The 27,970-nt window shown below is 35.8% G+C and overlaps 1 protein-coding gene across 1 annotated transcript in view; it reads left to right on the top strand.

The window, feature by feature from the left end:
• The window catches only part of LOC107760390 (ubiquitin C-terminal hydrolase 12), a 33,975-nt gene extending 6,243 nt beyond the window's left edge, over nt 1–27,732 (top strand). Inside the window, exons 5-32 of the mRNA XM_075245028.1 lie at nt 4,766–5,031; nt 5,125–5,343; nt 5,415–5,523; nt 5,609–5,724; nt 6,370–6,468; nt 7,551–7,660; nt 9,925–9,999; nt 11,221–11,299; nt 11,379–11,525; nt 11,617–11,697; nt 11,780–11,899; nt 14,413–14,535; nt 19,462–19,539; nt 19,655–19,743; nt 19,831–19,939; nt 20,014–20,082; nt 20,195–20,305; nt 20,543–20,598; nt 20,686–20,863; nt 21,040–21,141; nt 21,219–21,290; nt 24,017–24,082; nt 24,246–24,311; nt 24,706–24,792; nt 24,886–25,002; nt 25,134–25,208; nt 25,340–25,426; nt 27,092–27,732. Coding sequence (XP_075101129.1) covers nt 4,766–5,031; nt 5,125–5,343; nt 5,415–5,523; nt 5,609–5,724; nt 6,370–6,468; nt 7,551–7,660; nt 9,925–9,999; nt 11,221–11,299; nt 11,379–11,525; nt 11,617–11,697; nt 11,780–11,899; nt 14,413–14,535; nt 19,462–19,539; nt 19,655–19,743; nt 19,831–19,939; nt 20,014–20,082; nt 20,195–20,305; nt 20,543–20,598; nt 20,686–20,863; nt 21,040–21,141; nt 21,219–21,290; nt 24,017–24,082; nt 24,246–24,311; nt 24,706–24,792; nt 24,886–25,002; nt 25,134–25,208; nt 25,340–25,426; nt 27,092–27,133 — 2,948 coding nt within the window. The 3' untranslated portion in view covers nt 27,134–27,732. The remainder of the gene's footprint in view (nt 1–4,765; nt 5,032–5,124; nt 5,344–5,414; nt 5,524–5,608; nt 5,725–6,369; nt 6,469–7,550; nt 7,661–9,924; nt 10,000–11,220; nt 11,300–11,378; nt 11,526–11,616; nt 11,698–11,779; nt 11,900–14,412; nt 14,536–19,461; nt 19,540–19,654; nt 19,744–19,830; nt 19,940–20,013; nt 20,083–20,194; nt 20,306–20,542; nt 20,599–20,685; nt 20,864–21,039; nt 21,142–21,218; nt 21,291–24,016; nt 24,083–24,245; nt 24,312–24,705; nt 24,793–24,885; nt 25,003–25,133; nt 25,209–25,339; nt 25,427–27,091) is intronic.
• The last annotated feature ends 238 nt before the right edge of the window (nt 27,733–27,970 follow it).

The raw sequence follows: 27,970 nt of genomic DNA, 5'->3' as shown, positions 1-27,970 counted from the left end.
GTTTAGTCTGTCCAAAAAGAATGACATCTTTCTACCTTTAGAAACAATTTTACTTTAAATTTTTTATTTTACCGTTGATGAGATGATATATAGCCATACAATGTCTATGCCTTGTTTAACATCACTTAAACTCCGTGCCCAATCAAACACCGTACATAAATTAGGACAGAGGGGTAATAAGTTTATTGTTGCTGTGAGGAAGAACCAATATACGAGTGGCATTCCAAAATAATGTAGGATCTATAAAAAGATATAGTTCTCTACACAGTGACACCAATTATCTACACTAACAAGGACCTTGTCGGCTCACCAAGTATGCACCAAAAAGACGAGACAACCACTAATACAAGAGATCATTTTTTACGAATGCTCCCTTGTATTCTTCTATCTCCAATGCACCCACATAAGAGCTACAAGGGTTATGTTCCATGCTCGACATCTCCTTCTACGTTTGGTTGTCCAGCTATGAGCTATGTATCTTATCCTGAATTATTCTCCGCATTGACCACTATACTCTAAACAGGTTCAACATTGTCCATCCTCAATTCTCACTTAACTGTTAAAATCTTTTTTTTCTCCTTCACATTTTCAACTATCCAAACCATCGCTCTTCTTGCTAGCCACGAGAACTAACATGCCTTTGCGTCATGGGAATTCAAACTGAAAACTGCGATCTGGTAACATTTGTTGCGATAGTGTTGTGTTAGCTCTCCAATATTTTGTATACCATTTGTGTACCAGTGTTTGCCCGCCGTCAAAAAGTTGTTATTTTGTCCAATATATAATGCACAATTAATACATATACACACACATTTATTTTATACTATACTAAAAGTGGGAAGACCTTCAAAAGTTGAATTACAAAAATATCCTTCAAATTTTATTGTCCTTTTTGCCCTTCACCAAAATAAAATTACCTCATACTCAATGTTTAAGTTAATTAATATACATTAAATCAAATCATATATTAACCAACATGACTTTTCGTAAATTTAAAGAATTGGCGGCTCAGCAGTATTTGTGGCCTAAAACCAACATTGATGAGAGGCCTTAAGCATTTTAAACAAAATCATATATATATACACGCACGCGCGCACACACTTAATTGGATTCTATTTTACTAGCATTTTGAGATGCAAAATTATTAATAACTTTTTATAATCGATTTCTCCTAATAATCTTTTTTAGGATTGTATTACAATTTAACTCTTTTCTTTTGGTTTTGAACAAATAGATTCATATTGTTTAGTTGACATATGTAAATTCCAATAAATGATTAAAAAGACTATATATAACTATCAACTATGAAGTAAAAATAACAAAATTAACAAATATGAGATAATAATAACATCTGAAGTTTAGAATAATAGAATTTAATTCAAGAAAATTGATGACTTGATTCTAAAATATCTTATTGCTCCTTCAATAAATCGCAATGCTTGAAACGTGGGGAAAAAAGAGTGGTGCAGTATATTTTATCAATAGTTCTCTTAAGCTATGATTTTTCTAAGAATAATACTACTAACTTATCATACAAGAATTCAGAAAAAGCAAGAAAGAGAATATAGAAGAGTATAAATGTTATGTGAGAGATTGACTCTTGGACAAACCAAGAAAGAGAGTGAATAGTATAAAACAATAAGTTTGTACTACATATTTTCTGATGAAAAAAATGAAGGTAAGAAGTAGAATATAGTGATTTCACTTGTTAGATTTTTTATCCACCGTAAAAGTTTGGATAAGTGATTCACATTTACCAAACTTTTACTCAAATCTACTACTTCCTTTTATAAAAATATCTACTTTTCTGTTTAAAAGTAGTCATTATTTTCCAAAAAAACTAACCTATTAGCCTATTTTTGGTAAAAATGGGGGCCTCAAGCATATGCTTTAGTTGCTTGATCCTATTGCCAGCCCTGTAAAGATCAAATTCATCTGCCAAATGCAACTTATAATGTATTTCCCATCCAGGTTTATCTTTTCGTTTCTCATTTTCAAAAACCACACTATATATCTTTCTGCAAAAGCACTTGTTTTAGAGGTGTGAAATAAACCAGTCAAGTTGTCAGGCGTAAAAGTTTGAAGCACTTTGAATTTTCGTGTGATTGGTTGAAAAACTTGTCTCTTCATACTCTGTACCAAAAGTTACAATCATTTATTGCAAACCTATCTTCTTCTTAACTTTGAGATTGAATTGTCACTCCCATTTTTTAACAGCAGGGGCAAAACTACGTTAAAGAGCGTGTGTGTGTGTGGGGTGGTGGTGGTGGTGGGGGGTGTACAATTGACAATCCGCTTTGCAAAAAATATTTCAATTTATATGTATAAAAATATACTGCAAAAAAAGAAGACAAAACTCCTTATGTATAGTAACTAATGAACATGCTTGACATCTACAATAGTTGTGGAGCAATGGTTGATCAGGTTCAAAATCTCCATAAAGTTGTGCTTTTTAGTTTGTGCTGATTCATTTTTCCTCCCCTTTTCCCAGTTATCAAGTTTCTTTTTTATACGTATAAATTATTGATATTTACTTTTGTTGAATTTTGAACTTTTGTTTATTTGAGAAAAATAAAAATTATAAGCCCGCATATATGGTTTACTAATCCGTTATTGACGTATATATTTCCTTGGATAGTTTATATAATAACGTATATATTTCCCTCCAGCAAAACTTTCTTTCTTCTATAGTTCTATTACACTTTCTTAGTTGTATTTACTTTATAGCTCTCTTTTTGTTTTGTGTTACCTTAGTTTATTAATTATGCTCTTTGAATTTACTTTAGAATATTTTAGTACGTTATAATTTAACAAATTTAAAGTAAAAAAACTAGAGTAATTTTTTTTAAAGAAATATGTATCAAAATGCACTTTTGTTTGCGAAAAAGGACTATTTTACATTTTTAAAGTGGTTATAGATCATAATTTTAATTTTTAACGTAGTTTTCAGTTTTAGTATAGAAAATTAAAATTTGTACTTTGTGTTTTCTTAAATCAGGTTCTACTTTCTTAAGTTCACTTATTATTTTCTTATCTATTACTACTTTATGTGATTTTTGATAAAGTTCAACCTCTATAAATAATAGGGTAGACACTAAAGTGACGATCTCAAGATATTTAACTGAACATACATATGTGTTATGATTACGATAATATATGTTTAAAAGTTATTATTATTTCTATGCAAATTAGTTGACATACATATAAAATACATGCATGAAATCATATAAAGATCACTTTCAAGTAATAGAATTATATGCATGGATGGTATCATATAAATGATCTCACAATAGGGATTTGGGAAGGGTGGGGTGTACGCAAACCTTATCCCTATCTTGTGTGAAATAGAGAGGTTGTTTCCCATAGCCCATCAACTCATTGATATAATATATAATACTCGGTCCAATTCTGGGCATAACTTATTTAATAATAAAGTTGCAAGTTGACACTTACTGAAAAAAGGTAAATATTCTCACATCTTAGATGTTCCTATTTCATGATAAAATGTGCATATCAAATCATAATGATATTACCTTGTGGACGCATAGTAGGATTAATTTGTGTTCTTTGCTTGACATGCATGCATATAACATGGTTTGGAGTTCATGTGTTAATATATAAAATGTGAGGGTTAATTTAAATCGCGTGTGAATTATTTGCTATGATTTAGAGACTGGAGATTCTTTTGTGTCTCATGATGTTATAATGTATTCGAGACTTGTGCTTATTTTCAAATGGTTTGATCATACAATAATATTTTAACATGTGGAGGCATATCATATTTTTAAATTGGTTAGGATGATGTGTGAGAAATTTCATTCAAATGAATATTTTCATGAAATAGAAATCTTATAACAAGTAAACGTGTATTTGTCATTTTTGATATATGAAATTTTGAGATGATACGCCTAAATGAAACGGCGCAACACTATTGGAAATTCAAACAAAGGACTCAAATGAGCAAACGAGTACATCCAGCTCGAGGTACAAAACAATTCCAAGTTAAATATTTCAAAATGGAGTAATCGAGCTGGATTTGTTCATTGTTCAAGAAACATTTTCGGATCCGTTAATGAAAAGACTTGCCAAAAGCAAGTTGTAGAGTTCTCAAAAGGGATGGATGGGACTAAAGCCTCACAATAAGTAATTACTTACAGTGGCAACCAACCTTTTTAATACGTGATCCCAAAATCTCATGTATCTAATTAAGCTTTAATTATTTATTTTGTAGGTTTAGACAATATTCAATCATCTTGATCTTGACAAAAGAAAAAGTCGTCATATGATGATCCATTGATCATTAAGAAAAACTTCTATTTTATCTGTTCATTTATAGTTATTTATCAATTTTATTTTAATAATATTTATATTATTTTACAAAAGCGTGTACTATATGACTCGTCATACATGTGCAACGCACATGCATGACATATGGAGAACTTTGTGTGTGGACCTAACCTTTGAAGTAGAGAATTTGTGCTTCTTGATTCAAGATTTCATAAATTTGTAAACAACGCACTTTAAACGGAAATTTGCAAGAAAAAGGCTCTTGAGCATTTGACTGTATCCAAGCAATTACATTGTCTAGTGAAACTTATGTCGGATTAGTGTTTACGATTTTGTATAAAAGATTGGCCTGATTGTGAGAATGCAAACCAAGAACATCCTGCTCATTTTGCTCTCGGAGAAGCCTAAAATGCCAGTTAATGTAGAATGATCGTGTCTTTTTCATCCTCATTACATTTGGACTCTTTTTGGTTTGCAGAGACACAACACCAGTTTAACCAAAGAGAGAGTGACTGGGGCTTCACATCTTTCATGCTTCTAAGTGAGCTTTATGATACCAACAAGGGATATCTCGTAAATGATAGAGTTGTTATTGAAGCTGATGTTGCTGTACGTAAGGTCATTGATTACTGGACATATGACTCGAAGAAGGAGACTGGATATGTTGGGCTTAAAAATCAGGGAGCTACTTGTTACATGAACTCTCTCCTACAAACCCAATACCATATTCCCTACTTTAGAAAGGTTGGATTGTGTTTTAAGTTAGTTAGAAATTGTAGATTCTTGGCATTGGTTTTCTTGAATGAAGTGATTCTCACCCTGATTATAATTCATCAGGCTGTGTACCATATGCCGACTACAGAGAATGATATGCCTTCAGGGAGCATTCCATTAGCTTTGCAGAGTTTATTCTATAAGCTCCAGTACAGTGATACGAGTGTGGCGACAAAAGAATTAACAAAATCCTTTGGCTGGGACACTTATGATTCATTTATGCAGCATGATGTGCAAGAACTAAATAGAGTTTTGTGTGAAAAGCTTGAAGACAAGATGAAGGTATAATTCAAAAAATATGACTTGCTCATTCTTGACATCTTGTTGGATTTTCTAATAATTGCTTTGGTCAGGGCACGGTTGTGGAAGGGACAATTCAGAAGTTATTTGAGGGCCACCACATGAATTACATCGAATGTATTAATGTGGACTTTAAATCGACGAGAAAAGAGTCATTTTATGGTATCTATATATACTTGTGTTTTCTGTAGGATCATAACTGGCCTGTTCATAGACTTACCTTTATTCATTTTATGCACTTCTGCAGATCTTCAACTTGATGTCAAAGGTTGTCGCGATGTTTATGCCTCTTTTGACAAGTATGTAGAAGTTGAACGTCTAGAAGGCGATAACAAGTACCATGCTGAAGAACATGGTTTGCAGGTCTTGTACTCCTTACTATTAGCATTTAATTGACGGCTTTATTTGGTGGGGATGTCCCTAGCTTTAATCTTAAGTATGGTGACCATTTATTTTCTCCAGAAATACGGTATTGTAAAGTAGAAGCTTAAGGTGGTGGTTGGATACTTCAATCCAAAACCCCTGAACTTGAGCTCGTGATTTATTAACAGCTCTCGATAACCTTACACGTGATATCTTTGTGAGAAAGCAATAAAACTTTCAATCTGCTGGACTGGATAGGCATAAAATTTTGGAGCCTGATTCCTCCTTTCTTTTTCCTTTCAGTCTTTTGGGGATGGTGGGGGTGCGGTTGTACGGGGTATCACATGTAACCGAAGATTGCAAAATGCATGGGGAATAATATGTTTAGTCTAAGGGGAGACATCTTATTTGAGGGGACTGAGGCGGAGGCTAAGGTTGGGTCTAAAATGCAATTGTGAAAGATATCGCCAGTACGAGAAGGATTAGGGTGCCGATGTGTTGAACCTCTAAGAGCTTTCTGCAATTCATTCATAAGAAATTCAGAGACTAAGATAGAGTGTAGCAAAGGACTTCTTTAAGCCAGAAACTGTGTCGTATTTGTTGGCTTGTTTCTGTTACAAAAGGGGATTCTTGTTTTTATTTCAGGATGCTAAGAAGGGTGTACTGTTTATTGACTTTCCTCCAGTTCTCCAGCTTCAGTTAAAGCGGTTTGAATATGATTTCATGCGAGATACAATGGTTAAGGTTAGTACTTGCAAGTTTGTTGGCGTCTGATTCCTATTCTTTCTAGATGACTTTATACTTTTTACTTTTTTCTATTGCCAGTTTGGTTAGGCTCATGCTGGTTTCGTGTTTTCCCTACTGGGAATGGTGTCATTTCTTATTTTTTGCTTCAAGCATTTATAGTATGCTTTTTCAGGGACCGCACTTGGCTTGCTAATGAGAAAATGTAGAAAGAGAAAGCATTAAAAAATCAGAAATTACAAAGTAAGAAAATCAAGGTGGACAAGCGTCAGTCACAAAGGGTTTTTCTTGGGTTCATTATCTGTCAAAAGTCCAGAACCACAGTATTTACTTATTCAATGTGATGTTTCCCTTCTCCCATATGTGAGGTCCTGTATTTGGAGGTCGGAGGGGGGGGGGGGTTTCGATGATAGAGTTTCTTATTTTTAGGACTACAGTTGGCTAATGTGGGTACTGTTCTGTCTATGTTCATAAATCTTTTCTACCAGTTAAAGAATATCACCGGAACTTTTACAATGACTATCTGTTATATGATGTCTTTCTAACTATCAAAAAATGTAATATGTAAGGTAATTTCACTATTACTCCTCCTTATATAATTTGTCGATTGACCCCTAATATTTCTTGTGATTGACTATTACCTTTATTAAGCAACAACCCAGATAACACCTCTTACTAGTATGCAACTAATAATTTTCCATTTCTGTTTGAACTTTGGAAACTGAGAACTTTAGTTTTCTCTGTTAAACATCATTCACTGTGAAATGTCCTATATTATGTGGATTCTTAATGTGCCTTGACATACCTGCGTTAAATGGCTGCAACAAAGTATGGATACTTCATTCATATCCTTCAAAATATATAAAACATGCTGAAAATTGATTTATCTATGTCAGATACTTGTCCTCACTCTTTCTACATTCATTCCCATACTGGAGTCCATGTAATGCAGGAAATATGTTGCGTCTGAAACGTTGCTTAAAAATTCCCCTAATATAAATGAAAGAGTATTTAGTCTTGTAATTATGGTGTCCAGGTTCTTTCTATGGCACCTCGATAATGTTTCCTTCTATGGCACACAGATAAATGACCGCTACGAATTTCCTCTGGAACTTGACCTTGATAGGGAGAATGGCAAATATTTATCTCCCGATGCAGACAGGAGTGTCCGAAACCTCTATACACTTCATAGGTAAACTTAGCTCTCTCTCTCCCTCTCTAAGTTTACTCTCTCCCCATTGCATGTAGACCCCAACAATGACTAACACGCGATGACAAATAAACACGTGTTCCCTTTGATTTTTTTACTTTTTGTGCATACCATAGTTGCTGCAAACATATCTGCAGTTTGATGTCTGAATTATTTGTACTTTAAACCAAATAGGTATCATCTAAACATGCTTGTGGCTATAAAGCATTCATTATTTTAATAAATTACTCTATCCCATCTTGGTTGACACTATTCAATGTCCCATGAAGTTTAATATAATGATTTGACTTGTCTAATAGTGGGAGAAATTATTAAAATGGATTAAATGTTGGTTTTATTTTTGATATCTATGGTGTCTGAGCCAACTTGCATGCACCTACTATGCTATCTCCCACTAGCACAAGTGCCGGCTGACTTTGCCCATCAAGGTTTAGGCAGAAAATCACTTGCACCCACTTCATTAATCACTCAAAGTTGTATGTAATTATACTATTAGCGAAATGGTGTCTAATGTTTTGGAACCTTTGGAAATGGAAATGTATCATATAAAATTGGATAAAGGGAGTATATGTTAATCTAGTAGTGTCTCAACCATACTGCTAGTTTTATGTTTTAGACATAACGATAAATGGTATCTCATTGTTCTGAGAGGTCGGATCTGCATTTGGTTTTGTATTATTTGGATTCGGTCTTCTTGGTTTTGAATTAATGTAATCTAGTCCAAATTGAACTGGTTTAGTTCTGTTTTTCTCTTTATGGTTCGGTTTCTTATATTTCTCTCTTTACAGTTTGGTTTTTCTGCTTTTTTTGGGATTTTGAAAGTACAACTTTTCTCTTTTTAAGTGCTATCATTATTAATGCTTATTTAGCTATGAGATTGAGTAAAATAATGTATATCGCAAATTTTGAGCATACCACATCGATGTACTGAATGGATTAGTAACTGCAAACTAGATGGGGTCATAAACTTATTGTAATTTAAATGCTTTCTGGAAAAAGAGAAAATTTCATGCAACAACAACAACAACAACCCAGTGTGGTTCCACAAGTGGGGTCTGGGGAGGGTAGGATGTACGCAGCCTTACCCTTACCCTGGAAGGGCAGAGAGACTATTTTCGATAGACCCTCGGCTAAAGAAGTTGAGAGAAACCCTGGTAGCAAGTAATAGCAAGACAATAATTAGAAAACTAAATCGAAGATAACAACAAATAATATGAAAGGGGTACTGATAACAAGTAGTAGCAAGAAAAAGAGAAAATTTCATGAAACAACAAAATGTGGATTGTCTTAAGGAGTTTTTTGATGGAAGAGAGATACTTAAACAAATATTTTATCAAGCAAACTAATAAAATTTTATCTTATATTTTGAAAACCGCCCTTTTTAATTTTCACTATGACCAAGAAACATAGGAAAATAAAACCATCAGGAAATCACTATGACCAAAAAATATTGGAAAATGAAACCACCATCCAGATGCTTAACTCACTTACATATTTCACACTATCAAAAATGACAAACTATAGCAAACAAATAAAGAAAGATAGAATCTTAGTACTCAATACAAAATTACAAATAAACTAAGTAAGTATTATTTGAATATACATTTACATTAGTTTTTCTCTAAGTTCCATACTTCCGAAGCCAACCATTAAGTAGCTCACAATTGCGGAAGTAAGGAAATGAGAAAAACAAAAAAAGATTGGAACTCTGAAAAAAATTGTTCAGGTTTAAGCAAATTTATTAATCCTAACTCTGTAAGCATAAGATATTTAAATTCGATAGTTAGATAGTAGGTAAGTACTCTGTTTTTTTTCAGTTTTTATTTCGAGAAATCCGAGGCTATATGGAAAACCAAAAATCTTAAATTTATTAATCCAAACCACACCCGAAAACCATAATTTTCTATTTGGTCTGGTTTGCCGGTTTAATCCAAATTAGTACACACTCCTGTTGAGAGATTTGGCTAACTCGTTAATAGATTGTTTATCACAATTTTGTTTAATGGATGTGGATGCTATACATATTCTGATGTTTTAGACATAATCTGTTGTTAGATGCCAGGTACTCAAAATGTTGTTGTTTTCTCTTTAATGAAATGAGATAAACTACAGTTTCAAGCCACTATATTTTGTGCTTATGGACTTACCTAGATGAATCCGACCTTGGTTAGTATATGATAATGTTATGGTGACATTAGTTTTATCTTTAGGCTAACTGCATTTTCTGGCTCTTTTCTCTTTCTCAGTGTTTTGGTTCATAGTGGTGGGGTGCATGGTGGACATTATTATGCTTTCATCAGGCCAACGTTATCAGACCAATGGTATGCTTTCCTTCGTCTCTGTTTATATTTCTTTTAATCCCCCACTTAGACTCGCTGACAGGCACATAACCCCGTGACACGACTTTGCTCATGCATTCAGAAATCATTGATGTATGTAATATTATATACTATAAGAATGTTGAGCTCTAGGAGAATCCAAAAATACCTTCATCACCTCTATTTCTAAGATTCTGTTGTTGTAACAGCTCACTTTCATCTAGTTTAGTATGATTACAAGACACACCTCCTCTCCTGTTTATAGAAACTCAAACTGACAGCCATTTTACTAAAAAGGACCATTGAGGTTGCTAGAATATCTGAACGACAATTATATCCTTCCTTGATTACTTGTATTTGTTTTCTCCTTCTTCTGTAGTGCAACCTTCACTTTTTTCTTCCAAATTCCTAACAAAATTGTATACTTAATCTCTTTTTTTGTATTTCTCTCGTTGAAGAGCAAACACTTTTTAGCACTTCTCTCGAGTCAGAAATAAATAATTTTGTATTCTGAACTCTATCTAAGGAAGACAGTCTGAAATTAGTTAAATTATACAGTCAATAGAGAAATATTTCTTTATCATGATGTCTTGCTTCTGTTAGCTGGGTGGAAAGGAATTTTGAGAATTTTAAATTGGTATTTGCAGCACGTGTTCCTGTATATTATTACTTAATAAGAATATAATTGGAAACTATTTTTAAAGATAAATTAGGATTTTACACGGAATAATAACAGATTAAAGTTAAGGCTAATGTTATACCAAGAAGAATGATACTGATCAAGTGGGAGAAGGGAAGTTTTGGCAATATGTCATTAATTTCAACTGAAATCATATTTTCTTGGTCGACCTTTTACCAAGAAACAAGTGTAGTGGAGGTCTTTATGATGGAAGTTTTAAAAAATGGATGTTTCCGTGAGATTTAAACGTAAGATTTTGGCGGCTTAATATTCATAAACTAGAGGAGAGGTAGCCGTAAGGTAAAAAAGAGCTGAGTTGGTTTGGGTGGGGTGATGAGAAGAGGGGCTGCATCTACATGTATAGCTTTGTTGTGGGGTCAGATATCATGAAGAGACTGTTACTAGGTAGTTCTTTTTTATATGTGAAAAGGCACGCTTTTGTGGGTAAGACAATTAAAGTCAATGCCATTTGAGTTTTCAGTAGACCGCTATATTTAGCCAATGCTGGTAAACTCTGTTCAATGTGATCTGTTGTTCTATGATAGGTACAAGTTTGATGATGAACGGGTGACAAAAGAAGACATGAAGAGGGCTTTAGAGGAACAGTATGGTGGTGAGGAGGAGGTATGTCTCAATGATTCTATAACTTTGTGTTTCTGTGTCCATACTTTCGTTTGGATTCACTTTTGCTTTTGTGCAACAGTTGCCACAGACAAATCCAGGTTTCAATAACGCTCCCTTTAAGTTTACAAAATACTCAAATGCTTACATGCTGGTTTACATACGTGAGAGCGACAAGGATAAAATAATATGTGATGTGGATGAGAAGGACATTGCAGAACATCTGAGAGTAAGTTTTAAGGCTTGCCTGGTCTAGAAATATATTGTCTACACCGTTTACTCGGTTTACATATAAATAAATGCCTTTTTGATCATCTTAGATAAGGTTAAAGAAAGAACAAGAAGAGAAAGAGGACAAGAGAAGATACAAAGCGCAGGCCCACCTTTATACAATTATCAAGGTCATTTTGAAAAGTTAAATTTCTCATTAAAAATTGATCTGTCTCCTACAAAATGTTGTGTTGAATCCACTCGTGTTTGTAGGTTGCACGCGATGAAGATCTTAAGGAACAGATTGGAAGGGAGATATATTTTGATCTTGTGGATCATGACAAAGTTCATAGCTTTCGGATTCAGAAACAGATGCCTTTTAACCTTTTCAAGGTACTGATTACCTATGTTGCACGGACTTTCCAAAATGTAGCCGCACCCGTGTCGGATCCTTCAAAAATGCACTACTTTTGGAGGATCCGACACGTATCCGACCACATTTTCGGAGAGTTCGAGCAACATAGCTGATTACTTTCTGTTTGTCATTGCTAACTCAGGTGAGATGAAGCATTACATCCAGTGATTGACCTGGACCTCATCTATACCTTTTCTGCAAACTTAAATGAAACAAGGATATATTTTCTACCGTAACACCCCTGAGAGATTTGGTGGGAGGTGGGGGGGGGGACTGAGAGATGAATGTATATGCATATATGGGGTAAACAGTCCGTGAATGAGAAAAAGAAACATTTACAAGAGGCAAAAATATCTGTGAATAGAGGATAGAAGGTTCCTAGAGGCAAAAGGAGTCGTAGTACACTTCTGAGTTTGTTTTAGTGGTTTGGCCGGTAGTTTCATATGAAGATTGTCCAGTGAAGGGATGCCTGTTCCCAGATATTGATGGAATGTTATGACTGAGGCCTGCTTGGGGTCTGTATCGTTTTCTCTAGACTAAGTAGATAGTGATGCAGCCTGCAGACACTGGGGCAGTTACACAACATGACAACAAACCCAGTATAATCACACATAGTGGAGTCTGGGGAGGGTAGTGTGTACGCAGTCTTACCCCTACCTTGTGGAGATAGAGAGGTGGTTTCCAATAGACCCTCGGCTCAGAGAAGCATAAGCACCACATTACTAAAGAGAAAAACAAGAAGAGCAACAACGAGAAGCCATGTCAAAGCATCATAAATAACAATCGGATAGTCAGATGACCGAAATGAAAGAAACCTGAATTAACAGGTGGTCATATAAATCTAATACCAACAGAATACGGAAGTACGTACTAATACAATCGGTATGACAGGGAGAACACTAAACTTACTACCCTGCTACCCAAATCCTCGACCTCCACACCTTCTTATCACGGGTCATGTCCTCGGTCAGCTGAACCTGCGGCAAGTCTTGCTTAATCACCTCTCCCATATTCTTTTTCGGCCTACCTCTACCTCTCCTTAGGCCCTCCAATGTCAACCTCTCACACCTCCTGACCGGAGCGTCTGTGCTCCGACTCCTCACATGTGCAAACCATCTAAGCCTCGATTCCCGCATTTTGTCCTCAATAGGGGTCACATCCACCTTGTCCCGAATAACTCATTTCTAATTCTATCTAACCTTGTATGCCCGCACATCCATCTCAACATCCTCATCTCTGCTACCTTTAGAAGAGCTCTGATCGTAAACACTCTTCTTTTGGACTCAAAAGCAAGAACTTTGCTGTTCTTATAGATCTAATTCATTGAAATTCCATCCAATAAAATGGAAGAATTATAAATCTCCAAAATAATAGATAGAAGTGCCCCAAATAAGGCCATTACGATATCACCCGCTATATCATTGACGCTGACGGGCTTCCTCGCATTATACCGTCGTTTCATTGAAAGATGATTCGACGTCGTGATGCAAAGGTTGACCGATTCTGCTTTATCTCTCATGGTTTTCGATATCGCGGGTAGTCCACTTATATCGTAAATATGGTTACCTTCGAGTCGATCTTTGAGAGATGTAGCTCCTTCCACGGACATGAGAGCTATTGACTAGCCAACACTTAGCCCCATACAACATAGTCGGCCTGATCACCACTCGGTAGAACGTACCTTTAAGTTTTGCTGCACCTTCTTATCACACAAAACACCGGAAGCAAGTCTCCGCAGTTACACAACATAAGAAGAAAAATAAGTTGCATTTACATATTACTTACCTTTTCACAAAAAGAAAAATAAGTTGCATAACAGAAGTGCCAAAGTAAGTTGATCAGAAATTTAAGCCTGTGAAGTCGAAACAAATATGATTTGCAGAGGTTGCCAGTTGTATAAACTATGCCAGAAGGGATGTAGAATGTAACAAAAGCCAAGGGGTGATACTTTTTTCTGAATGCCTTTTGACTCTAGGTTGTAGGCAGTTTTTTGTTCTTCTCCTCAATCTTTTTGGTTTCTTATTGGCGAACTATATGCTGTATCAAGAGCCTTGAGGTCATACCAACCTGTGATTTTTGTTGGTTTTCCTGTAACGGCATAGCATATCACATCATCCTTCATGATTTGTGAATTTTTTTGTTCTTCCAACTGACGAGAGATTTAAAGCGGTTGTAATGATAGAAGTATGAGAGTTGAAAATTTAGTTTCGGTAACTTGGAACATATGTTTCTATAAACCATTAGATTTCCATAAGCATAATTTGCTTAACCTAATTAATGAAGCTTGCATTCAATGAAGCATTTCTCTTCCTCCTAGTTGCTGCTGGCTTAGGAAAACTGTACTAATTTCTCCTTATGAACGCCTCACTCTTATTATGTTACTTTGGGCCATTTGTATTACTATTATATCTGTAAATATCTTATGTATGTTAACTTTTTGTTCCACTTCCCTTGAAATACGGATACCTAACCAAACTATTGGTTGTTGCAGGAGGAAGTTGCAAAGGAATTGGGTATACCTGTTCCATTTCAGCGTTTCTGGATTTGGGGAAAGCGGCAAAATCACACTTATCGGCCTAATCGTCCATTGAGTTCACAGGAGGAACTACAAACAGTAAGTTCTAGTTTTAATACCATGTTAAGACAATGGAGCCAGCATTTCTGATACCATGTTAATACAATGGAACTTGGATCTAAGTCAATCCCAAATGTTAGCTCATGAGGTAAGGGTTGTCCAACACCATATAAGAAGACAACAACTTCCCTCAACCAATATTTGACACTCTAACATGCTCAGTGGAAATGCTTGTGTGATTTGTCACTTGGTGTCAGTTGTATGTTAGTATCTGCTGGTGAGAGTATAAGAGATTCATTTGCTTGCCCCAATGTTAAATTGACTACCTCCGGCAAAGCAATAAATTTTTTGGTCCTTTTTTGAGTTGGTCTGTTGTAACGGAAATACATGTAATGATGTTGAATTGCCTTCTTGGTAAAGTATATTTAATTAAAACAGAGATCTCTAGCAACCTATTTTGAGTTATTTTAGAGTTTGCATTGATGTCGAAGCTTAAACTTTCCGTCGAAGTGCTTCAGGTTTTTTTGGTTGATAAGCTCGCTGTAAAGTTGCTTCATCTCGGAATTGACCTTGTGATTTGAGGGAAATAGATCTCGTGTAGGAAAAAACTTACTAAAGCTATTAGGGTTAGTTTAGAAAGTAAGGTTTAGAACAACTCCGGAGAGCTTATTCTGCTTCTTTTTAGTGATTTTTTTTTTTTTTTTGAAAAGGTAAAGTTTTATTAAATGAGTACCAAGATGGTAGCAGAAAGAAATACAAACTGCTGGGAATATCCATGCAGTTAATTATAGCATTTTCTTATTAACTCCATAAAGTCCATGTAATGATCAATACTATCTACCATACTACTATTACACCAAGGAAATAGATTATGCAAACACTTAATTTTTTCTAAAGATATGATATTTCATCAAAGCAAGTGCTATTTCACTCTAGCCAAATAGTCCAGAATATGCACAGAGGTATGGTTCTCCAAATCTGTTTAAGAGCTTTATGTGTCTTCTGATGCTGCCAACTATTCATAGGGCCTGACATCCAAGAAATCCCACATATATTGAAAAAAAGCTCCCAGCACTGTCTAGCATATCTACAATGCAAAAGAAGGTGATTAGTAGTCTCCCGTTCTTCTTCACACAAATAGCATCTGCTACAAAGAACAAAGCCCACTCTTCTGAAGATTATTTTGGGTAAGACAAGCTTCCCAAGCAGCAGTACAACCAAAACACGCAGCCTTTACAGGAGCTTTATTCCTTCACATCACTTTCCAAGGCCAATTAAGTTCTCAGTGACTTGCATTTTTCCTTAGCAAATTGTAACAGCTTTTGACCGAGAACTTTCTGTCATTACTAGCATTCCATATTAATGAATTCTTCTTACTAAGATCAATGTGGGTAGAACTCAACTGAAGGAGCAACTGACCGAAATTTTCTATCTCCCAATCATTCAATTCCTTCTGAAGTTTATCCGCCAGCCTGAATCTGAATAGAAATCAGCCACCACTCCATCCCTATTATTGCAGCAGTTAAATAAAACAGGAATTTATTTTTCAAACATTCCTCACCATTCCATAAATCAATCCAAAATCTAATCTTTCTTCCATTGCCCACCTTCAGGCTAGTAAACTACTTGAACTCCTCCCATAGTTTGCAAACTTCTTTCCAGATTCCCCCTCGTGTATACATGCTACTGAAAGGGGGATTCCATCCTTGTCGACTACTATAAATATATTCAATTATTTTAACCCAATCTGCTTCTTCATCCCTATGAAATCTCCACAACCACTTGAACATCGTACTTTTATTATGAAGTCTCAAGTTCCTGACACCTACCCCCCCCCCCCCCCCCCCGATCACTGAGAACTGTCTGCCATTTGATTAAGTGAATCTTTTTATTTTCATTATTTCCATCCCATAGAAACTTATTCCTCGTGGAGTTCAACTTCTTTTCAATTGCAGTAGGCATAGGAAATAAAGACATTAAGTAGCAAGGCTTCCCATCCACAATATATTTATCAGAGTTAGTCTGCCTCCTAATGATAGATACTGCTTCTTCCATGGAGTCATTTTATTAGCACGCGTATCCAAAATCCCTTGCCAAATACTTTGGTCATTTGTTCTCACACCGAGTGGGAATCTTAGATAAACTGTAAGGAGTTTATCCATCCGGCACCCTAGAATATTTTCTAGTTCTTCTATATTGTCATCAACATTAAAGCTATAAATATTGCTCTTCCCCAGATTGATTTTCAACCCAGAAACTGCTTCAAAAGTCAGTAACATTCCTCTGAGATATAAACATTGTTCCTTCCTCCATCCATAAAAAGGAAGGGGTTCACTAAACCAATATTTACTGGATTGTGCTTTCTTCCCTGTGGTGACGAAGAAAAATGTTTTGAGTCTCTTTTCTCGTAGAGCTGCACTAGCATTTTCATGCTTGCCACTTCGGTAGAATGAGAAATATTAAACGAAATAATAGGCAGAGGTGGATCTAGTGGAGGAGCTATGTTTTCATCTGAGCCCAATAGCTTTGGCCTAGATACCATATATATGTTAAAAGACCTACTAAATAAGTACAAATAATAGACTTTGCACCCAATAAATTAGATTGGATGTAGTAGAATTTCGAATATGAACTGAAAGTCAAATCCTGGATCCGCTTCTGATATTAGGAAATCAAATTTGGGGAAGAATTGTTAGGGCGGCTCTTTGATGTTAATATTCAATTTTCTGCAAAGTTCTCTAAGGTTATTCTATTTGTTTTATATCCTTGTGCAAATAATTTTTTCCGACAATTGTGGTGTTCGGGCAACTTGCATGCACCTCGACTAATTCCACGGGATTTCTGCTACCTCCCACCAACAACAGGTACCAAGTAACTCTATCCACCAAGGCTTGGACATATGGGAATTAATCACCTAGTGTTTTTGCCTCTGCTTGGATTTGACCAGGTTCTCAACCCACTTCATTGACCACTAGGCCAGTATTATCGAAGGCGGAAAGTGCAAAAAGCTATAATGTCTATTGGAGCGTTAAGCGCAAAGCGCAAATAAAGCGTGGGCTTTAATGAAGATAGACACAAATGGAAAACTACAAGTGTAGTCCAAGACTAATATCTATAAGCATGAATACCAAATATACGGACAAAGAAATTGAAGAAAATTTATTATAGTGAAATCAATTGTTTAGTGTCGCCTCTTCAGGATTACGCTCATTGGCAAGGAAAAGTATGCCTTAGAGCCTTGATGACAACACTGAAGCGTCCCGTAAGCGAGGCGAAGCGCTTAACATGTTTTGAGCATCGCTTCAGAACTTAAGCGCGCCTTTGATAACACTGCACTAGGCCACACTCTTGGGTGCATCCTTGTCCAACTAATCATGGAATAGTTATTGGAATACTATTTTCTGCAGGCTTGTCCATTCAGCTTTCTTGAGTTATTTAAGGATGTACTTTCATAAATCCTTTGCATAACTATAATAGTTGAGAATTTATTGGAGGTGTGAACATTGTTTCCCAATATATGTTTAGACTAGTAGTAATAAATATTGATCCTTTACAAAAGTTTGATCCTCCCGCAGTGGTTTCATAACTAGTTTTGGTTACTTATTTTCTTCTAACAACCTAATCAAAATCTTTGAAAAGTAAATTGCGACGGGTAGTCCTAAACATGCGAACTGTACATTATAATCAGAGTATCAAGTGAGTGTGATTATGTTGTTAGTCAGAATACAAGAATGCTTACTAATTATGTCTGATACTTTTAATTCAAAGGATTTTCTTTAATGTCAATCACTTGCTTCCTCTATTTCTAATTTATCAATTCCATTATATTGTTAAACAATGACTAAGATTTTTGTTTGACTAAACTTGTGGATTTAAAAGCTAAATGAGTAGTATCACTTTCAATTTCAAATTTTATCTTAACATTCTTAGTGTCTTACTTTCTTTTTTAGTTTGTTTCAAAAAGAATGCCTCTTTCCAGATTTGGTAACTCTCTAATTCCAATATTCTACATGACTTAAAAGCTAAAAGTAGCTGAGATGAGGAAGTTGAGGTGGATGTATGGACATACTCGGTTGGATAAAATTAGGAATGAAGTTACTCGGGAAAAGGTGGGAGTGGCCCATGTGGAGGATAAGATGCGGGAGGCGAGGTTGAGATGGTTCGGGCATGTTAAGAGGATAAGTATAGAAGCCCCAGTTAGAAGGTGCGAGCGGTTAGTCTCGGTGGGCAGCAATAAGGGTAGAGGTAGGCCTAAGAAGCCTTGTGGAGAGGTTATTAGGCGGGACATGGCGCTGCTGGAGGTGAATGAGGACATGAACCTAGACAGGAGGGTGTGAAGGTCAAAGATTAGAGTAAAAGGTTCATAATCGAGCGTTTCTCTTTGTCTTACTCAGTTCGCTAGCATTAGTGTTAGTATGATATCTTTTATTCATAGATGGCTATTACTACCTAGAGTTTGACTGCATTCTTGGATTCGATCTTATTTCATCTGCTGTTATTCCTATGTTGTAATTACATTTTCTTATTCAGTCGTTCTCTAGCCGAGGGTCTATCGAAAACAACCTCTCTGCCCTTCCAGGGGTAGGGGTGAGGCTACGTGCATCTTACTCTCCCCAGACCCCACTTGTGGGAAACTACTGGGTTTGTTATTGTTGTTGTTGTTTAAATTGTCTGGATCATGCGAATAAGATTTTCACTTGTGTTGTGTAGAACGAATTTCAGTATATCCTTGTTTATCACCTAGTGATTCTTACTTTATACAAACATATCGATAATTTGAACTATATTCTTGTTAATGGTTCTATTTTCCTTACCAGTTGTTTTCTTAATTGTTCTTCAATGCTTTTATGACAACCCTCACCATTTGCCTTGTCGAGCTTGATGCTCCAGTTCATTAAGAATTCGCCTTTATCTTTTCATTAATCTGTGAATATTATCATATACGAGAACCGTTTGCACGTGCAGGTTGGGCAGTTAAGAGAAGTTTCTAACAAAACCAACACTGCGGAACTGAAGTTATTTTTGGAAGTGAACCATGGGCTGGTACCTCCTTAGATATCCTAAAGATTATATTTCCAATTGCTTAGTTTTAGTTCTCGCTGTTGACAGGTATTTTTTGAGTTTGCTATTTCTGACGACTTGCATGGAAAAATATCAGGATCTGCTTCCTATTCCTCTACTTGAAAAAAGTAAAGATGATATACTCCTTTTCTTCAAACTTTATGATCCTGCGAAAGAAGAACTACGGTAAGTGTGTTTTTATTCGAGAATACATGCTACATATTTTCTTGTGGAGGTTTAGCAGCTCAGTTTCTTTCAAATTTGGAATTCCAGTTATATTGGTAGGCTGTTTGTGAAGAGTTCCAGTAAGCCAACTGATATACTTGGAAAGCTGAATGAATTGGCTGGATTTGCTCCCAACCAAGAAATTGAGCTTTTTGAGGTGTGTTAATGCTGCCTTCTTTTTGTTATTGATGCCATGGTGATTACATATCTAATGTTATTGATCCACTACAGGAAATAAAATTTGAACCTTCTGTCATGTGTGAACGCCTAGACAAGAAGGCTTCATTTCGATTTAGCCAGGTCTTTGCTTCCTCCCCCCCCCCCCCAACCACACACACACACACACTCTTAACGCTAATTGTTTATCTTTCGTTGTTCAGATTAGCTTTATCGACTTTCCTATTTCTGACAGATTGAAGATGGAGACATTATTTGCTTTCAGAAGAAACCTTCTCCTGAAGTTGAAGAACAAGTCCGATACCCGGATGTTTCTTCATTTTTGGAATATGTGAAAAATCGCCAGGTGAATCGCAACTTTCGATTATGGCTCCCGTTCTTGCGACTGTACCTTTCTGTTTTAGTTGGATATATCTTCTTCCATTTATGCTTTGGTTACGGGTGCCCGTGTGTTGAGGAGGGGAATACTAATGTTCAACGCTAATTTTCTCTGGATGCCTGTGTATGGTGCAGCAGGTTCTTTATAGTGTCTCCATTGTGGACATCAATTTTGATTGCTTATATTTGAAAAAATTGATTACAGATTGTCCATTTCAGAGCTCTGGAGAAACCAAAGGAAGTTGATTTCTGTCTGGAGTTGTGAGTATATTTGATGTTTTCATGGCTTGCCGGCAGTAGTACAAAGCACTTGCTTCTAATGATTCATCCATCTTTAATGAATTTCAGAGCAAAAAGCAACACATATGATGAAGTAGTGGACAAAGTAGCTCAGCGTCTTGGTGTGGATGATCCTTCAAAAATTAGGCTGACTCCTCATAACTGCTACTCACAGCAACCAAAGCCCAACCCCATTAAGTATCGGTCTGTCGATCATCTGGTTGACATGCTTATCCACTACAATCAGGTTCGTATACATGGATTGACTTCAACAGGGAAGTGTATAGGTGCTCTTTGTATGCTTTAATTAACATGACAAAGTAGCACAGTATTTTGTTACAATGATACATGTGGCTATGGACTTACTCTGTTCAGATTTTCTTTTCTTGTTCTTTCTGATTTGTTATTTTTATCCCTTTACAGATCTCTGATATTCTGTATTATGAAGTTCTGGACATCCCTCTGCCAGAGTTGCAATGTCTGAAGACACTCAAGGTCGCCTTTCATCATTCCACAAAGGATGAGGTGCGTCTGAGATGACCAAGTTTGTTCTTTCTTCTTTGATTAGTGCTTTCTCTAATTGAGTTTTACATTGCTTTCAGATTGAAATTCTGAACATAAGATTGCCTAAGCAGAGTACTGTGGGTGATGTGCTTAATGAAATCAAATCAAAGGTAAGTACCGGGGTTTTACTATCTTGAATTCTGCATTGAATATATGAAAGGGGGTAGCAGATTCTTTATCTCATCTTTTAGCATATCTTACCTTAACATTGCTGAAAATGTTGTATGTTTGAGATAATTAACATTAATGATAGTATATTTTATATTTATTCTTAAATTATATTTAGCTTATAATTTTTAATCAATTTTACAAGAGCACCTTAGCAAAATGGATCACTTTTAGAAGAGTAATGTTTTAGTTATATTTATTTAATCATTTATACCATGATTTAGTATCCGCTCACCTTAAAGTTCGTCCTATGGTGGTCTTTATTTGAGATGATTAAAAGATAGGTAATTAAAATATATTTTGATTTTTAATTATATTAGACAATTTTCCAATTAGAATAACTGAAATATTAATTTGATAAAGTAGGTAAGTAGGTCAAGAGTATTATTGGAGAATTAATTTTTTTTTCTTACTTAAAAATAATATATGATTTTATGAGAATGCACGGGAGAAAAATCTTATTATTGTTGTTAATTGTAATACAATGAACCCTATTTATAAATACACATAATATATAACCTACTCCTATTACATATGTGACTCGAACTAATTACATATATATTTACAGAATCATTCTAACACTCCCCCTCAAGCTGCTGCATACAAATCATATGTACCGAGCTTGTTACGTATATAACTAATACGAGGACCAGTGAGGCACTTGGTAAAAATATCTGCAAACTGATCATTTGACTTCACAAACTTTGTAGTAATATCTCCTGAGAGTATCTTTTCTCTGATGAAGTGACAATCAATCTCAATATGTTTAGTTCTCTCATGGAACACCAGATTCGATGCAATATGAAGGGCAGCTTGATTATCACACACAAGTTCCATTTGGCTAATCTCACCAAATTTCAACTCTTTGAGCAACTATTTGATCCAAACTAGCTCACATGTTGCTATAGCCATTGCTCGATATTCTGCTTCTGCACTAGACCGAGCAACGACGTTCTATTTCTTCCTCTTCCAAGACACCAAGTTACCTCCTGCTAAAACACAATAGACGTATCAGAAGGTGATCCTGCCCAATCAGCATCTGAGTATCCAACAATCTGGTCATGGCCTCGATCCTCAAGCAATAGTCCTTTGCCTGGAGCTGATTTTATATACCAAAGAATGCGGATAACTGCATCCCAATGACTATCACAGGGAGAATCCATAAACTGACTTACAACACGCTACTATCTGTTTGAACAACGGAAGCTATCCCCGAAGATGTCTGTTTACATGCTTTGTATTGAAGGAACTCAATATAATCCGGTAGAGAAACCATCCAACTATTCATAGTATTGGATTCCATTTTGCTACAACCAATTTCTCAAACTCTTGATTACAACTTGTATGGTTAACCTTTGAATGCCATATCAGAAACACCTTTCCTTTTTTTGGGGAAAACACTGTTCACTCGCCGGAAAATAAAAAAAGGTTGCCGGAATTTGATAAAACTTGAATAGACGGACTTGAAATAACGTCCTGAGAAAGCTGTCCAAAAGGAGCTTCGTCGGAAACTGACCGGAAGGTGGTCCACGCACCGGCCCGTGGACAGATCTCGCCGGAAAATTCTCACTTTGGTCGGCGCGTGGGTGGTGTTTTTCTGGTGGGGTTTTGTAGGGTTTGGTCGCCGGGGATGGAGAACACTGTTGTGGTGTTGGTTTACGCACAACACTGGTAAAAAATAGTTTTGACGCGAACAGCTTCTCAGGTCACCGCAAAATTGCACGGCGACGACTGATTTCTTCTCGAGTGTCGTTGGAAGGACACACCACAATAATTATCTCACCAATGCTCTGATACCATGTGAGAATGCACGGGAGATAAATCTTATTATTGATGTTAATTGTAATACAATGAACCCTATTTATAAGTACACATAATATATAACCTACTCCTATCACATAGGGGACTCGAGCTAAATACATATATATATATATTTACAAAACCATTCTACGTAATAATTTTTATAAACTATACACCGTGTATCCAAATTTTATTATGATTAACCAACAATAATCCAGTGATTTATTTAATGGAACAAGATGACTCCTTAATGTATTCAGGTTATTTTTAAACCGCATTTAGAAAGTACAGTCTTGTGTATCTCCTATTCTTTTCAAAATTTTACGGTGTTCAATTTTTTTTTCCTCTCGATGAGTTGTTCAAATATATATCTATCCCACACAAGACTATTGTCTGCTTTTTTGCTAATTGGGATGATTCCCCTTCTTTCTCAGTTTGATTGGGGGATATTTCTTCTGAACAGTCTACTTGACCTTCTCTCTGAGTGGAATTGGCTCTGGTCAAATTACTTTTGAGAATGAAGATTACAAACTATAATTTAGTCATAAAACTGCAAATTTTTGCATTTATCATTTAGACCACTGGAAAAAATGATAATTTTAGGGGGAGGGAGTGTTCTGATTATCTTGTTTAGCAACCATTGCTTGATCAATGTTCAGTCTATAGAGATGGTCTCTTGTTGGTTATTTGGTCGAGAGGACATCTGTACCTCCTCCTTTTGCAGGAGTTCTACCTGCCTATGGACTTAGTTACCATCTAGAAACGAAAGTGGAAAAGAATCATTCAGAAATTTACTTATAGTATGAGATTAAATCTATCATCTATTTTATGCATGTGAAATAATTACTAACTGTTGCCGCTGAAACAGGTTGACTTGTCTCGTCAAGATGCAGAACTTAGATTACTTGAAGTCTTCTATCACAAGATCTATAAGGTTAGGATTCCGGGACAAGTACAATCCTTCTGTCATTAATTCTACTTTATGCTTAAATTTTAGTTCTGCACATTTAATAGCATAGGTGATCTTTCAAAGAATGTTTAAACTTTAATCTTTAGGTGTGTCTGCGCATCTCACCCTTGCTATTGTTGATGTGCAGATCTTTCCACTCACTGAGAAAATTGAGAATATAAATGACCAGTACTGGACATTGCGGGCAGAGGAGGTGAGTTCTCTTGGTTTTATATGCTTGCTCTTCTCTCTCCCTCATATCCTCGTCTGTTTTTTCTTAAAAAAAAGAAGAAAAAACCTCCTTAAAATGGCGGGAGTCTTGGAAAGTTATGCAGAGAAATTAAGCTTCTCCCTCACTCAACTCCACAAGCCCCCAAACTTCCAATATAGGGAATCTAGGACTCATCCTATAACTCAATTCAGTGCTTTTCCCCATGTCAGCTTTAATTGTTGAATGTGCATTCACAAAAGTAAAGTAGTTAGAAATTAACTTTTTATGTTGTTTTTTTCTCATACACCCACCTTTATTGCAATTGAGAGCTTCTGGGATACTGTTCAGCACTTATAATTGTTCTTTACTTGCTAACCATACCGTTGTTTGTTACTAGATACCAGAAGAAGAGAAAAATCTTGGTCCCCATGATCGTTTAATTCATGTTTACCATTTCACGAAAGAGACTCCACAGAATCAAATGGTATTTTACTTTTCGTCTATGTTTACTGTATCAATACTTCTGAATTCTGCTGCATTAGCAATAGATATTACTAATTGGATTGGTTTTCAACAGCAAGTGCAGAATTTCGGGGAACCTTTCTTTCTGGTTATCCATGAAGGTGAAACTTTAGCTGAGATTAAAGTGCGCATTCAAAAGAAATTGCAGGTTCCAGATGAGGAGTTCTCTAAGGTACATTGCTCAGGCAGCAAAATGTTTTGCAGTCAAGTATACATACTTGACACCCATGCTTTTGTGCTTCTAGCCGTTGCTGTTAACTGTTAAGAGTCTTATGACTGACTGTGTGCTCTTTTTGTGACTAGTGGAAGTTTGCATTTTTGTCATTGGGCCGCCCAGATTACCTTCAGGACTCTGACATTGTATCCAGTCGTTTCCAGGTTAAAGTTCATTTTTTGTTTCCTTCCCCCCAGAAATTGATCGCAAGTTTTTACGGGTTCAATTAGGTTTCTGTTTTCATTGTTTCTTCTTCCTGCCCAAACCGAAAATGCTTAAATATTCCCGTATGCAGAGAAGAGATGTTTATGGTGCTTGGGAACAGTATCTTGGGTTGGAGCATGCAGATAATACACCTAAGAGAGCTTACTCAGTTAGCCAGGTATACTTTCTATTACTTAAAGCTGACTTGTGATCTCTAATAACTGGAAAGCACTTCTATGTCAGCAGTATAAATGGCACCTAAGTAACTGATTAGGAGACAGACAATAAAAAACCAAAAAATAAATAAATAAAAAAACAACAAACTCATGTGCCTTAGATTTAGCCTTCGCTAAAGAGAGGTAAATCTTTAACTCTAGAAAAATGTGTTCGTTGTTGTCTATTGTATGGGAACTTCGTTGTTTATATCTCATAAAAATATTTCTGCAGATGTTGAGTCTAACAGGCACCTATGCTTGGCAAATGTCAAAATCAGTTCATTCAGAAACTCCCCATCCCAACATTTTTTTTTTGATGAGTAACTCCCCATCCCAACCTTTTCATCCTAATTACATGAATAAGAGTAAATAGTGCAAAAAGATGAATGACAATGTGTGACATGCTTCCATCTTTGATGGAAAATGAGGAACCAAAAGAAAACCAGTAGTTATTCACTTATAATGCAAAATCCAGAAGTTAAAAAAAAACCAAAATGTTGAATTGCAACATAATCTGCTACTCGTTTTTTTTTTTCTTTTCCTTTTTAACATTTTAACAAGTTACTCTTTTTTCTAGAATGAAACGAGTTTCTTTTCCCCTGGATTTTGTGGAGATTTAGGTATAGAGATTAAATACATATTTGTACTAGACCTAGATTGCGGAATATTTGAATACTAGTAGGAATATGAAAGGTGAATAGTTTATGAAACAATATGGTGACATTAAAATGGAAGTGGTTATGTATGTCTATTCAAGCTTTTGGGAGAGGAATTTTGTCATATAGAGCTTGGGTTTTAGTGATCAGGACCTATTTTAGGTTTACTATGAGATAAGAATTCAGTTGACAGCAGGGGCAGATCTATGGTTAGGGATGACACCCCACCCGGTCGCTCGGATAAAATCTTATATATATGTATATTCCTAAAAAAATTCTACATACACAACGCGTGGCACCCCTAATCACAAAATGACTGTTAGTGCCACAGTTGAAGTGCTAAAATCCCATATGCAAGACTCAAGATCGACTCTTTGGATTATGATGGGTCCTAGTTGTTCCTTTGTTACCTTTCCTTTCTTTTCTTTATGCTCCTTTTCTTAATTTCTTTTCTTTTCTTCATCTTTGTTATTGACTTTTTTTGTACAATGCCATTTTTATTGCTTATTTAAATTGTGCTTCCTTTGTTTTTTTCTCGATCTTCAATTTTTATTTAGCTCTAATTTTAATCATTTTCTCTTTTTACCCATCAGATGTTATTTTATTAATTTCAGAAAATATTTAGAGTGATGCATCAAAGATATAATATTAACCATCTACATGTAGATTGAAGGGGCGTATCCCATATTCATTTATGCATAAAAGATCTTTCAAATTGAACTGAATTAATTCAAAATTGATCGAAACCAACTGAATTAATCTAAAGTGGATCAAGTTGACTGAATGTACATCCTAATTCAATCTCCTTCACTAGTGGTCGATTTGCATTAATATAGTGGCACCCGTAGCCATCAAATCCGGAATCCGCCTCTGCTTGACAGCCTTCATCAAGTATTAGACAAGGATTCAGTGTGTATGTAATCTCCGAAAAGCAAAAAAGTATTCATGCTTAATCTTCAATTATAATTGCAGAATCGACACACCTTTGAAAAGCCTGTCAAGATATACAACTGAAAGGTCTTGTAATTCACTGCCCGTGCAATGGAGCTAGCAAATGACCCTTCTATATCATTATAGAAGGGACACATAAAAGTTTTGACAGCTGTGGAATGACGATGAGGAAGGCAGAGAAGTGGCATCAAGTTCATTCAGTTACATAAAGGGGACTTGCTTCTGTTTTCTCAAGGTGATTTCTTCAGTTACATAAAGGGGACTTGCTTCTGTTTTCTCAAGGCTATTATTCTTCCTTTGATTTGGTTGGGGAAGCGAATGTTGTAATCGCTTCTTTCTTTGTGGTTAGGATATGGCTTTAGTTATCGTCGTCAATCTTCAGAGTTATTGCTCTATTGAGGGCTGGGCCTCTTCCCCCCTCCCCCCTTTTGTTTCAAATCTTTTTTCTTTTCACGTCTTTTGCATTATTTCATCTGCATAGAAGATTTTGAAGGGAATGTATAGTTGATAGTCCGGCACATTATAGATTTGTGATATCTGTTAATCCTTTTCTCCCGTCCCCTCTTCCAGCTGTATGTAATATCGTGTCAATGGGCAATGGGTTGTAAAATTTTGTCTTTTTATAGTAGTAATATATAGTTAAGTATATGTTTCTTGGTTTCCTTTGTTTTGATCGTCTCTGTTTCGTCCTCTTTGAAAGCACGAGTGCCTCTTTGTCCGTAAGTTGCATAAAGACGTTTGTATGCTGCAGCTGACTTAGTGAATGATGCTCTTTTCTAACATGTATTTCTTTTTTTTTTTTTTTTTTTTTTGGGAGAACCAACGGTCATAAGTATTAATCCAGAATTAGGATTTACCAAAAAAGGAATAATCCATATTTAGGAGATTTTCAATGTTTCT

Source organism: Nicotiana tabacum, chromosome 22 (assembly GCF_000715075.1).
Source record: "Nicotiana tabacum cultivar K326 chromosome 22, ASM71507v2, whole genome shotgun sequence".
In the NCBI taxonomy this organism is placed as follows: Eukaryota; Viridiplantae; Streptophyta; class Magnoliopsida; order Solanales; family Solanaceae; genus Nicotiana; species Nicotiana tabacum.
The sequence above is the reverse complement of the archived record's forward strand: the minus strand, read 5'-3'. Positions and strand labels throughout refer to the sequence as shown.